The following is a 12,046-nucleotide window of genomic DNA, read 5'->3' as shown; positions in this document are numbered from 1 at the left end:
GAGGTGAACACAGGACCCGCCCCTTCCCTAACTGCTGCCTGCAACACCTTGGCTTTTGTGACTTCTGTCTGTGTGACTGGCAGCACCGACGGCCTTGAGTCCCCACGAGTCATGCCCCAAGCCGGTCCGCCCCCAGATGACTCCACAGGCAGCTCCAAGGTTGGAGTCTGGACCAGAGAAGGGCCAGGCAGGCGCTGCCCAGCCGGGACAGGGCACGTGGCCCTTCCTCGCTCACCTCACAGGCTTGGAGAGTCGAGATGCGGAGTAGGGACTCACTGGACGCCACGCTGCACGTGGCCATGCTCCACTCCGGCTGTTTCCAAATCCCCCTTGCCGTTCCTGACCTGATTTTGAAGCTTCTCAGTCATGTATTTTATAGAATTGCTCTCAATTTAGGTTTACTTGACCTTTCTCTTGACAAAACTGGTATTATGGATGAGAAAAGAGATAATAGGCCAATTTCATTGTATTTTTGCAAAATATGACATATTGAGGCTGCCACAATGGCTCAACTGTGTAATCCTCTAACTGCAAGTGGCAGCAACCCATATGGCTGTGGGTTCATGTCCTGGCTGCTCCACTTCCCATCCAGCTCCCTGCTTGTGGCCTGGGAAAGTAGCAGAGGACAGCCCACAGCTGGGACCCTGCACCTGAGTGGGAGAGTCTCAGATTGGCTCGGCATGAATCTTTGCCTCCATTTGGGAATGATCCAGTGGATGGATAATCTTGTTTCTCCTTTTTTTGTAAAATCTTCCTTTCAAATAAAAAATAGATCTTAATTTTTAAAAATTGCCCCTCTGGGGCCCGGCGTGGTGGCGTAAGTGGTTAAGGTCCTCACCTTGCATGCCCGGGATCCCATATGGGCGCTGGTTCTATCCCAGCAGCCCCGCTTCCTTTCCAGCTCCCTGCCTGTGGCCTGGGAAAGCAGTCGAGGATGGCACAAAGCCTTGGGACCCTGCAGCCGTGTGGGAGACCCGGAAGAGGCTCCTGGCTTCGGATCGGCATAGTATCGGCCATTGCGCTCACTTGGGGAGTGACTCGACAAACGGAAGATCTTCCTCTCTGTCTCTCCTCTCTGTATATCCGCCTTTCCAATAAAAAAAATAATAATAATAAAGAAATAAATCGTAAGTATAAAAATTGCCCCTCTGAACCTGCCCCATAGACACTGCCGCTGTACTGCTTGGGGCCACACTGTGGTAAGGGGCGTGGGGCCCGGCCAGCTAGCCAGGCGGTCGGCTGCCTTTGCTTTGCTGTGTCACTGGAGAATGTACTGTTCTGCCTTAGGGTGGAAACTGCACGTTCGCGGCAGGGCGGTACTTCAACTCAGTGAAGCTCCCAGTTCTCACCAAAAGCTATTGTCCTACCGGGTGACAGCAGTGACAGCTGTGGATGGCTGGGGGCCGTAAGCTGCCCATCCAAGAGCCACGTGTGGGCACCTGTGAGAGGGAAGCACTCACACACGGGCTCCGGGCCCTGAGCAGGCTTTATTCTGGCGGGTGGGCACACTGCTCAGTGGCGGGGTGACGCGCGGCCTGAGGACGGCTGTGGCATTCTGAACTTGGACAAGTCCAGGTTGAGGTCCAGGAAGGTGTAGGTGCCGTAGTCGTGGTGCTGCAGGTTCTTGTAGGTGCTGATGTCGCACGGCTCGGCGGGCGCCGGGGTGGGCTCTGGGAAGAAAGGCAGAGACAGCCATGAGGAGGGCGTCGGGGCTGGCAGGGGCCTGCCAAGCAGCCTGTTAGCAGCAAGTCGCCAGGAGATCGTTAGCTGGAAGTTGATGAGAGCACTTGCAGCCCCCCATGCCTCCGGACCCTCACTTTGCATACTCCTAGGCCCAGGATGCACGTTACCCCTGCTAGAAACCCAGCTGCAACAAGAGGAAAGAAACTTGAGAGACAGCAGCTGAGCGAGCCTTCTGAGTACCAGAAAGTCACGTCCCACTAAGGGAGTGAGCCGCAGTCCGCCACGCTGAGGTGTGCATGCCACGAGGGGGAAAGTCAGTGTGTTCTAGACTCACCAACTAGGAATAATAAATTTGGCTTCTCTAAATGGAAAAGCGATCAAAACCCACACATCGAAACTCCCACCAAAAGTGTGCGGGGAACCCCGAGGGCCACCCACACGAGGGGGAGGGCGGGCCAAGGCTCCTGGCCCCCAGTATCTAGTCAGGGCATCAAGGCGAGGGTTGCCTGGCTTCCAACCATCTGATGTGTCCACTGCTCCAGTGAGCCACCATTAGTGCAGCATCAGCTACTCCGAGCTCAGACAGGGAAGGGACACAGCCCAGGCACCGCTGACAGAGGGAGACGTGTGCTGAAACACTCAAATCCACCCAAATCCAGGAGCCGTGGGGGAAGCACACCCCCAAAGGGCGCATGTTCCTGGAGCCTTCTAAAGACAAAGATGCCCAGCGAGTTTTCCTAGGCTGCATCCGAGAATGTGACACTGCGCCCCATCCTGCGGCTCTGCATCCATTCCACTGCAGTATGCCACGCAGTGGCGCTGGCAGCTCCCAGGCATGCTGCCAGGGCTCTCCAGGCGCAGGCTCTCCGCACATTGAGGAAAAGGGGCAAATGCAGAAAAGACAGCAAAGACCCCAAAGGAGGCAGGCGACAGCAGCAACAAGCAACAGCGCAGGCTCGTGGAGCAGCAGCTGTGGTTCACAGGCGTTCTAGACCACAGCCGGGGCCTTTCCAAGGGTGATGCACAACAAAGCGCAGGACGACAGGAAGAAGCCTGTGGCCCTTTTATCAGCCTCGCTACAAAAAAGAAGGCAGGGCCTGGTGCACTGGCTCAACTGCCTAATCCTCCACTTCCCAGTGCCGGCACTCCACAGGGCACCAGTTCATGTCCCGGCTGCTCTGCTTCCCATCCAGCTCCCTGCCCGTGGCCTGGGAAAACAGTTAGAGACGGCCCAAGGCCTTGGGACCCTGCACCTGCGTGGGAAACCTGGAGGAGGCTCCTGGTTCCTGGCTTAAGATCAGCTCAGCAACAGCTGTTGCGGTCACTTGGGAAGTGAACCAGCAGATGGAAGATCTTTCTGTTTCTCCTTTCTGTAAATCTGCCTTTGTAATAAAAATAAATAAATCTTTTTTAAAAAGAAAAAAGAAGGCAGAGAGCATCTGCTAAGGCAGGTTGGAGGAGGCGACGGCCAGCAGGTGTGCAGGTCCTGGCCTGAGCGGCGTCTGCTACTCTGGCTCCTGGCATGCACAGGTGCATGGCCATGGCCGGTTGCCAAGGGCACACTCCTGGGTTTTCCACTCAATGTGGAGCCCGCTCAGGCTTGGCACGGAGAGAATCCCCCTGTGTGCATCTGAGCTGCTTCTGCCTGCCTCTTCCTACTATCAATCTGGGGAAGCTGGATGCGCCCTCCAGTCCCCCCCGGACTCCCACAGCTGGGCTGAGGAATACCCTGCATGGCAGACTGCTCCAGGGCCCCGCTCTCTTCCTGTGGCTGCAGCACCAATGCCGGTGCCATGGACGCATCTTCCTCTTCTGCAGGGAGGGCGGGCGCGTCCCTCTGGGGTGCCTCTGCTGCCACACTCTCACTCGTGGCCGCCACACGGCCTGCCGTCCCCCACAGGCCATCGGGCTCTCGTCTCATCCCAGGGGCCGTGGAGGGCGCAGTCGGCAGTGGTGCCCTCACTCCTGCCTCCCCTGTCGCCGGGGCAGACGATCCTGACTTTGGGCCATCAGCAGAGACTTGGGCGTGCTTTTCTGGGTTGCCCTCAGCCAAAGTGGCCGCCTTTTGTGGCTGTCTTTCCGTCACGCTGTGCTTCGCCTCAGCCTCCACCCGTGGCGTGGGCCTTGTGGTGGTGGGCCGGGCCTCTCTGGAGACTGATGGCTTGGCGGGGCTCCCCTGCTGCTGCGATGGGCGGGCAACCCCTGTGTGTGGCTTCTGAGCCCGGGCTTCCTCTTCCGGGGAGGTCTTGGGTTTCAGGGAGCCACCGTGGCGTTTGTTCCGCACGCCAGGCCCCGCTTCTGGGCGGTCACCTTCATCGTCAGACTCGGAGTCGGAGGAGCTGGACGAGGAGGAGGAGGAGGAGGAGTTGGGCGCCCCATTCCGGCCCTTCTGAGTCGCCTCTGACTTAGCACCCGGCTTTCTGAATACAAATGGAGCTTTCTGAGGAAACTCGACCACTGTCTTTTGGGGCAGGAACCTCTGGGCCCTGTGGCCTGTGAGGGGAGTGCTGGCGCTGCCAGCTGCCGGGAGAGACCTGTGCGGAGGGCGGCTTGTGGGCTGCGCGTCCGCGGCGCGCCTGGTCAGCAGTGGGGCCCTGGCCTCGGACGCCTCTACATCTAGGAAACGCACAAAGAGGACCGTTACTTCACACACCTGTCAGTCAGCTACAGCCCCGCCCCCCATCAGCACTGGGACATCGTCACGCCCCTGACTGTGGTCACGGGCCATCCCTGTTTCCTCGAGGGAACCCTCAGTGTCTTGAGAGGAAGCAAGGGGCCTGTCTCCACTGCTCACCAAGCCAGCTGCTCTGACGACAATGCTAAACAAATTCAGCCAACTCTAAGGTAACATGTAATAAAGACATTTTTGGATAACTGTTAATGTTTTAAAATGTGTCACTGGTTGAATCCCTAAAAACCATGTATCAAAACATTGAAGCAGAGCCTGGTTCGGGTTTGGGGGTGTGCAGGTGGTTTAACATGAGCAAGAAGGGACACTACAGCTCAAAGAAAGACACCCTGAAAACAACGTCCCCATGCCTCCGAGCACTTCTCCAGCCAAGAAACAAGGTGACATGTCACCAAAACCATCATTTCTGCTGCCTTGCTCAGCGGGCGCCCGGGAGGGCCTGAGGATGCAGGCTTGGGTGAGCAGAGGGCTAGGCGTCCGGCACCAGTGGGCATGTGGGCACCTGGGAGCTCACCTCTAGGCAGGTGGAGCGAACCTGGGGATTTCCTCACGTGCCTGGTCCTGGGCAGGGAGGCGGAGAGGGGGGAGCCCCAGGTCAGCACACTGCCGTGCTGTGCTGGCAGACCAGGCCTGGGCAACTTCAATGGGCCTGGATCTTGGGTGTGTGGAGGGTAAGGCACCAGGCCAGCACACGTGCCAGGAGCTTGGGACTCTGGTGGGCGGGCAGAGCTCCGGACCAGCACACCACCCGCTGGGCTTCCGAAGGCTGGGCTGGAGAACCCACGCACTCCCTGGCACAAGGATTGTGGATTGATTAGGGAAAGAAGGGGATATGGGGGAGGGAGGACCGTCCTGGGAGCACCTTGCAGATGAGGAATGACTCTTGAGGGGTCCCAATGACAAGGCCATTGTTCTTGCAGGTAAGCGAGGGGACTGAGCCCTGGCGGTTTGGAGGGGGGAGACTGGAAGACCTTTATGGGTCAGACAGATTCCCCAGTCTACATGGGAGACCTGAGCTGGGCTTGTTAGCATGGAACATTGCTGACCACCACATGCCAACTCACCCATGAGCTAAGGCTGGTGGCCTGACTGGCAGGGCTAGATCCCAGCACCTGACAGTGACTGTCGGAACAGGGGACAGGTAATGTTAGGCTGGGCCATGACACCAACCAGCACGCAAGAGAACCAGGTCCAGGGGTAGATTCTGTGCAGGATATATGGGCCTAACCCTGTGAAATTACAAGTTCTGTTGGTTAGCTTAAGAGTTGGGGTGGTGACGGGCTGAGCTAAATATGACCACGGAACACGCTGACACGGGTACTGAGGCTGGGAACAGGTAGGGCAGGTCCAGGCTGCAGCACTTGCATGAGCACCCGAAAACAGGGTGTGGGGCAGGCCGGGCTGGGCCAGTTCATATCACCCGCTGAAAAACCAAGAACCAGAATGGTGTGTGGGTCATGCCAGGGCCATAATACCAGCCAGTCGATATTAGGGCCAGGACTGGGACTGGCTCAGCTGGCTAGGCTGTAGCCCCTACTAGCGTGAGCTGGAACTGGAGGTTGGCTAGACCCAGCCAGGCTACAGCACCCATTGGCAAAGTAAGATAAGTTCTGTCAGACTGGGCTGCAGAATCCAAACAGCACATGTGAGACCCAGGGGGGAGAGGGGGCTCCTCTGCTGGGCCACTACTCCCACGGGTGAGTGTGAGTGCTGGGATTGGGGACAGACCAGGCTGGGCAGGGCTACCACACCTGCTGGCCTGCATGTAAGCTGGACTGCGGTCAATTCAGGCTGGGTGGACTGTACCTACTGATACGTGCATAAGGCAAAGGGGGTGAGGGTTGGTTGACTTTGCCACAGCACCAGCTAACAGATACTGGCACAGGGTGCAAATTCTGTCAAGTTAAACTGCAGAACTACCTGGAGAGTGCAAGTACCAGGGGTGGGGGTAGGCCTGATAGGGAAATAATGGGTACCTCTCTGATGGGCTGCAACTCTGACTGGTGAGCATGAGAACCAGGACTAGGGGCAGGAGTGGCTAGACGGAGCGGCACCCACCGGCACCAGTGTGGACTGGATAGAGGGGCTGGTTGGGTTGAATTAGGCTTCAATGCCCATTGGCATGTATGAGAGCTGAATGGGATGTGGGACAGACTGGACCAGTCTGCTGTACATACTGGCAAGCATGGGAACCAGGGCAGAGAGTGGGCCTGGTGTATGGAGGGGTTATTGCGGATCGCTCCAAGCAGGCTACAGTTCCCATTGGTTTGCGCGAGGGCCAAGTGTGTGTTGGGTAGGATCAGGTTAGTCCACAACAACCATCAGTCTGTGTAGAAAGACAGGACTGGAGACAGAACTGACCCAGCAATTGCAGCTACCAGTGTGCGCGTAGGTTGATTTGGGCAATGAACTGCGCTGGACCCTGTACTGGCATGCACACACAAGAATCAAGTTTGGGGGCCCGGCGCGGTGGCGCAAGTGGTTAAGTCCTCGCCTTGCACGCCCGGGATCCCATAAGGGCGCCGGTTCTAATCCCGGCAGCCCCGCTTCCCTTCCAGCTCCCTGCTTGTGGCCTGGGAAAGCAGTCGAGGACGGCCCAAAGCTTTGGGAACCTGCACCCGCGTGGGAGACCCGGAAGAGGCTCCTGGCTTCGGATCGGCATAGTATCGGCCCGTTGCGCTCACTTGGGGAGTGAATCATCGGATGGAAGATCTTCCTCTCTGTCTCTCCTCTCTGTATATCCGCCTTTCCAATGAAAAAATAATAAAAATAAATCTTTTGTTAGCACATACAAGAAGTTTCTTTGGAGATCTTCCTAATCTAAATGCTGGACTCAGAACCATAACAAAGAAAAGAGAGAAGACAGAACGGGTCAACCAACCATCTAAGCTATGATGGACTATGTCAATCAGTGGATTTTTCAAAGACCTCATAGTGCTTGGAGCGGCAAGATTGACAGCGATTCATAACTGTTGCAATATCAAAACCACTTGAGCAAGAACCTCAGAGCATGCCCTACACCCGGGACTTGGGGAGGGTGGGAAATTGGGTGGGCCTTCTCCCTTAATACCCCCCTTTTAAACATGAAGGTAACAATATGGAAAACATATTAGTATTATCCACTTTCCTGTAGCCCTTGAACCTTCTTACCCTAATTAACTATGTAAAGAATGTCAAAATAAAATTTATTAATTAAAAAAAAAATAAATAAATAAATCTTTAAAAAAAAAAAAAAAGAATCAAGTTTGGGATCACCTCAAATGAGGTTTCTTTGGGAATCCCCCAAATGAACTGCTGGACTCAAACCCAAACCATGGAGAGAACTGCAGGTTCCATGGTCTGTGGAGTGCATGTCAGAGCCGGGCCTCCTCGAGGCTCAGACGGAGCAGTGGGCAGCATATCCAGGTGCACATGGAGGATATGGCAGCCCATCGGAACCTGCAGAGGACACCTGGCACCACAAGAGAGGACAGAACAAATCAATCAACTACCCCAGCCAAGTGCTGGCAGTGAAAATCTGGGCAAACGGAGACTGTAAGGTGGACTGTGTCAGCCAGTGGATTCTGGAGAGATTTCATCGCGCTTGGAGTGGCAAGATGGGCAGCAATTCAGAACTGTTGGACTAGCAAAACCACTTGAGCAGGACCCCGGAGCACGCCCTACGCTGGGGACCTGGGTGTGGCTTCTCTCCTATCTCCCCTTCCCTCAGATACAGGAAGGAAAAAAAAGGATGTGAAAACAATGGTCTCACTCACTGCCCTCTAGCCCTGACCCTTTGCATTCTAATCAACTATGTAAAAATTACATTAAAGAAAAAAGATCACCCAATATCACGCATGCCCCTGGAAGGAGATTACAAATCTAAAAAAACTTTCTAATATAAAAGTCTTCATAGAGTCATTGATGCAGCAATGAGATTTTAGATTAAAAATGCCCCAATCCCATGTCTCTCAAGTGGAAAACGTCCCCTGAGCCTTCTCTTTCTAACAGGACCTGTCTTCTGAGCTCTGATTGGAGCGACTTACAGATGAACAAGCAGGCAGGGCACGGCGGGGGGCACTGACAGCCGGAGTGGTGCTGCCCACCTGACCCAGCCTGGCCTCTCCCCAGTGTGACCCCAGCCCAAGGGGCTTGCGCAGGTGGCCCTGGCAGTTCAGAGAGCTCAGCAGCCTGTGGCACACAGCACAGGGCGGACATGCGTGCCCTCTCCCCACGGCCCCGTGGCACACAGCACAGGGCGGACATGCATGCCCTCTCCCCACGGCCCTGTGGCACACAGCACAGAGTGGACATGCATGCCCTCTCCCCACGGCCCTGTGGCACACAGCACAGAGTGGACATGCGTGCCCTCTCCCCACGGCCCTGTGGCACACAGCACAGAGTGGACATGCATGCCCTCTCCCCACGGCCCTGTGGCACACAGCACAGGGTGGACATGCGTGCCCTCTCCCCACGGCCCTGTGGCACACAGCACAGAGTGGACATGCATGCCCTCTCCCCACGGCCCTGTGGCACACAGCACAGAGTGGACATGCATGCCCTCTCCCCACGGCCCTGTGGCACACAGCACAGGGTAGACATGCGTGCTCTCTTCCCACAGCCCTGCGGTGCAGTGAGTTAAGCTGCTACACGCGTGCACATTGGGGCGTGGGGGTGGGGGAAGTCCCAGCTGCTCCATTTCCCATCCAGCTGCTGCTGATGTGCCTGGGAAAGCAGCAGAGGATGGCCCCATGCCTTGGGGCTCAGCACCCTTGTGGGAGACCCAGAAGAAGCTTCTAGCTCCTGGGTTTGGCCCGGTCTAGCCACAGCCATTTTGGCCATCTGGGGAGGTAACCTGTCTGTCTCCTTTCCCCCCTCCCTCCATCTCTAACTCTGCCTTTCAAATAAATAAATAAATAAATTTTTATTTTGGAAAAAAAAAAGCGCAAAGCAGTGTTGGGGGCAGGCCTGGTGGTGCAGGTCAGGGCACAGTGTGGGCAACCAGCCCCCATGTCTGCGCTCTGCCTCCTGTCAACGCATCCCGAGAGGCAGCATGTGCACCGGATCCCTGCCACCCCAGGAGGCCTGACTGCAGCTCTGGGCTCCTGGCTACCGCAGGCATGTAGGGAGCGAACCAGCACACAGGGGCGCTCTTGGTTGCCCTGATTTCATTTCAAGGAAACACACAGTGAGAAGGGAAGAGGTGCTGCCAGAGCCAGCAGGATCGTGCAAGGCGCGGGAGACAGGGCACAGCTCCCGCAGCAGCCACGGGAGTGCAGCAGACTGCTCGCTCCCCACTGCCCCGCAAAGCCTGGGCCCCCGTGGATCCCCCAGAGACCGGGAGGGGGAAGGGAGGTCAGGGCATGGGGCAGTGCCGGCACCCTGGGCTATACTCCGTCACAGTTCAGAACATGGTCAGGGGTGAACACGGAGCCGCAGACGACGCTGTGACCGTGGCTCACCCACTGCGGTCAGCCGCTGCTGACACTGAGGGCCAGTGCTGGGGCCAGAACATGTGGTTGGGGGGGAGGGCCCCTCAGATCTTACTTTTCGGTGGACTCTGCTTCTTGGGGTTTGGTGGCAGCCCCTTGTCACTCTTCCCCGACTCCGCGGCCAGTCCTCGGAGAGCCTGGGCTTCCAGCAGCAGCGTCTGGACAAAGCACACACAGCCCTGTCAGCGCGAGCCTTCAGTGACCTCGGCCATGACGGGCCGGCACGAGGCGGGAGCTGCACGGAGCGCAGCCTTCACACCGCGTCTTTCCTTCCTTCTTTTCATTTCAGAGGCCGACAGAGAAAGGACAGGCAGACACAGAGAGATCTGTCATCTGCTGCTTCACTCCCCAAATGGCCACGATGTCCAGAGCTGAGCCAGTTGGAAGCCAGGAGCCTCCCCAGGGGTCTCCAATGTGGGTGCACAGATCCATGGACTTGGGCCGTCCTCCCCCGCTTTCCCAAACCCCAGGCAGGGAGCTGGATGGGAAGTGGAACAGCCAGGGCTACAATTGGCACAACAGATGGAGGGGTAGTGTGCTACACCACAATGCCACAGTGCCTGCCACACAGGTGTATCTCCATCTGTAACAGAAGGCTTAAGATTATTCTAACGTTTGTCGGCACCTTATGGGGGAAAATACAAGCACAAAACACCGTTTCTTTGTGAAAAACGTCAGTTTGCACTTAGAAAGTAGAAGAGCTCCGCTCTGGTCTCAGGACCAGTGCCCAGGGAGCGAGCTAAGGGTCCACCTGCAGCGCCGGTATCCCATCTCCACTTCCAATCCAGCTCTCTGCTAATGGCCTGGGAGGGCCCCTGCACCTGCGCGGGAGACTCAGGAGCCCCCAGGACCCGCAGGCACTGCCCACACGGCTGGGGGGGCCACAAGTGTGCTCCCCGAAAACACCCGCCCCCCCCCAGTGAATTCTAAGTCAAGTGCACGCTTGCGACGGGCGCCATCTTAAGGCTGTCCACAGCGGCCGGCCTCGGCAGGCCCTCGCTCCTTCCCGCGCCTGCCCTCCTCGGCTCAGGTGCTCGAAGCCGGCGGCTGCCCGGGCCCTCCGGGAGCAGAGCCCGCCGCCCGCGCGCCCACCGCTGACGCCCGGGCTCGGCGCCCACCTCAAGCCGCCCGGCCCGCCCGGGGAGGCCCCGCCTCTACCTTCAGCGACCCAGCGCGTCCTTGTCGCAGCAGAAGCGGGGCCGCCATGGCGGTGACACAGCGGCGCCCACGGCGAGTGGGTGGACGCGGACACAGGTCACCCGGGTACGCCCGCGACCGCTGCGCGCGCACTCCGCCCTAAGTGCACGCCCTTTGCGCCGAGCACACCAATCACAGACAAGGACGGGGGCGAGGGGGCGGGACCAACCACGGGCTAGGTGTGGACCTGCGCGCGCGTCCCCAGGCCTCTCTGGGCTCCCCGAGACCACGCCCCCGGGCCGACGTCACCAATCACAGGCAAGGACGGGGCGAGAGGGCGGTACCACCCGCAGGCTGGATAGGGGCGGGGCAGACGGCAGAGGGCCTACGCACGCACCCCAGGCCTCTCAGGGCGCTGGGCTCCGAGACCACGCCCCTGAGCCAAGACCACCAATCACAGACAAGAACAAGAAGGGTCCCGCCTTCCGGGGGAGGGGTCTCTCCGGGACCGTTTCACTTGATTGACAGGGGATTCCTGACTGGTATTTGGGGATTCAAGCAGGGGCAAGGTAAGCCAAGAGAAAGCGGCTGTTGCAGACCCGGTTCAGGGCAGAAGCTGGAATCCAATGAAAGCAGCAGGGGCCCGCTTGTGGCGCAGCCAGCTAAGCTGCTCCTTGCAGTGTCGGTATCCCATATGAGAGACCCACGACAACCCACGACGGACACCTGCTTTTTAATAAAAAGAGATGCAGATGACAGCAATGCCGCCAGAAATCCCGTCTTGCAGGACACTGAAGCAAACGGTAGATCTGCCGTCAGAGTCCCGTCACGCTTAGCCTGTGTGTGAGCCAGTTTCTTCTGCAATTACACAGACCAGCTACTCAGGAAGAAGGGAGGCTTGTTTGGGCTTCGGTTACGGAAGCTCACGGTCCAGACTCAGACTCTGGGGTCCGAGGAAGCAGGGCGGGGGTACACACTGGTCATGTGGCCTCTCCTGGTGAGGCGACCCCCTTCCTGCTAATGCAGCTAAGAGAGCAGGTGAAGATGCCTCAGTACCCGGTCCTTG

At 57.8% G+C, this 12,046-nt stretch overlaps 1 protein-coding gene across 2 annotated transcripts; it reads right to left on the bottom strand.

Annotated features, from left to right (window-relative positions):
* Positions 1 to 1,295: 1,295 nt before the first annotated feature.
* On the bottom strand, positions 1,296 to 11,127 carry NDUFV3 (NADH:ubiquinone oxidoreductase subunit V3). Of its 2 annotated transcripts, XM_040986665.1 has the most exons (4): positions 11,002 to 11,127; positions 9,899 to 10,001; positions 3,412 to 4,299; positions 1,296 to 1,670 (listed from the first exon to the last, which is right to left on the bottom strand). In XM_040986665.1, exons 1-4 carry the CDS (start codon positions 11,047 to 11,049, stop codon positions 1,513 to 1,515), a joined length of 1,197 nt encoding a protein of 398 aa, XP_040842599.1. In that variant the 5' UTR covers positions 11,050 to 11,127; the 3' UTR covers positions 1,296 to 1,512. The 2 variants fall into 2 exon arrangements, with proteins under 2 accessions (XP_040842599.1, XP_040842600.1); XM_040986666.1 differs by lacking the exon at positions 3,412 to 4,299.
* Positions 11,128 to 12,046: the final 919 nt, after the last annotated feature.

This window comes from Ochotona curzoniae, unplaced genomic scaffold (genome assembly GCF_017591425.1).
Source record: "Ochotona curzoniae isolate NIBS_2020 unplaced genomic scaffold, NIBS_Ocur_1.0 contig_4516, whole genome shotgun sequence".
NCBI classification, from domain to species: Eukaryota; Metazoa; Chordata; class Mammalia; order Lagomorpha; family Ochotonidae; genus Ochotona; species Ochotona curzoniae.
Note: the sequence above shows the minus strand (reverse complement) of the source record. Positions and strands in the feature narration are given on the sequence as shown.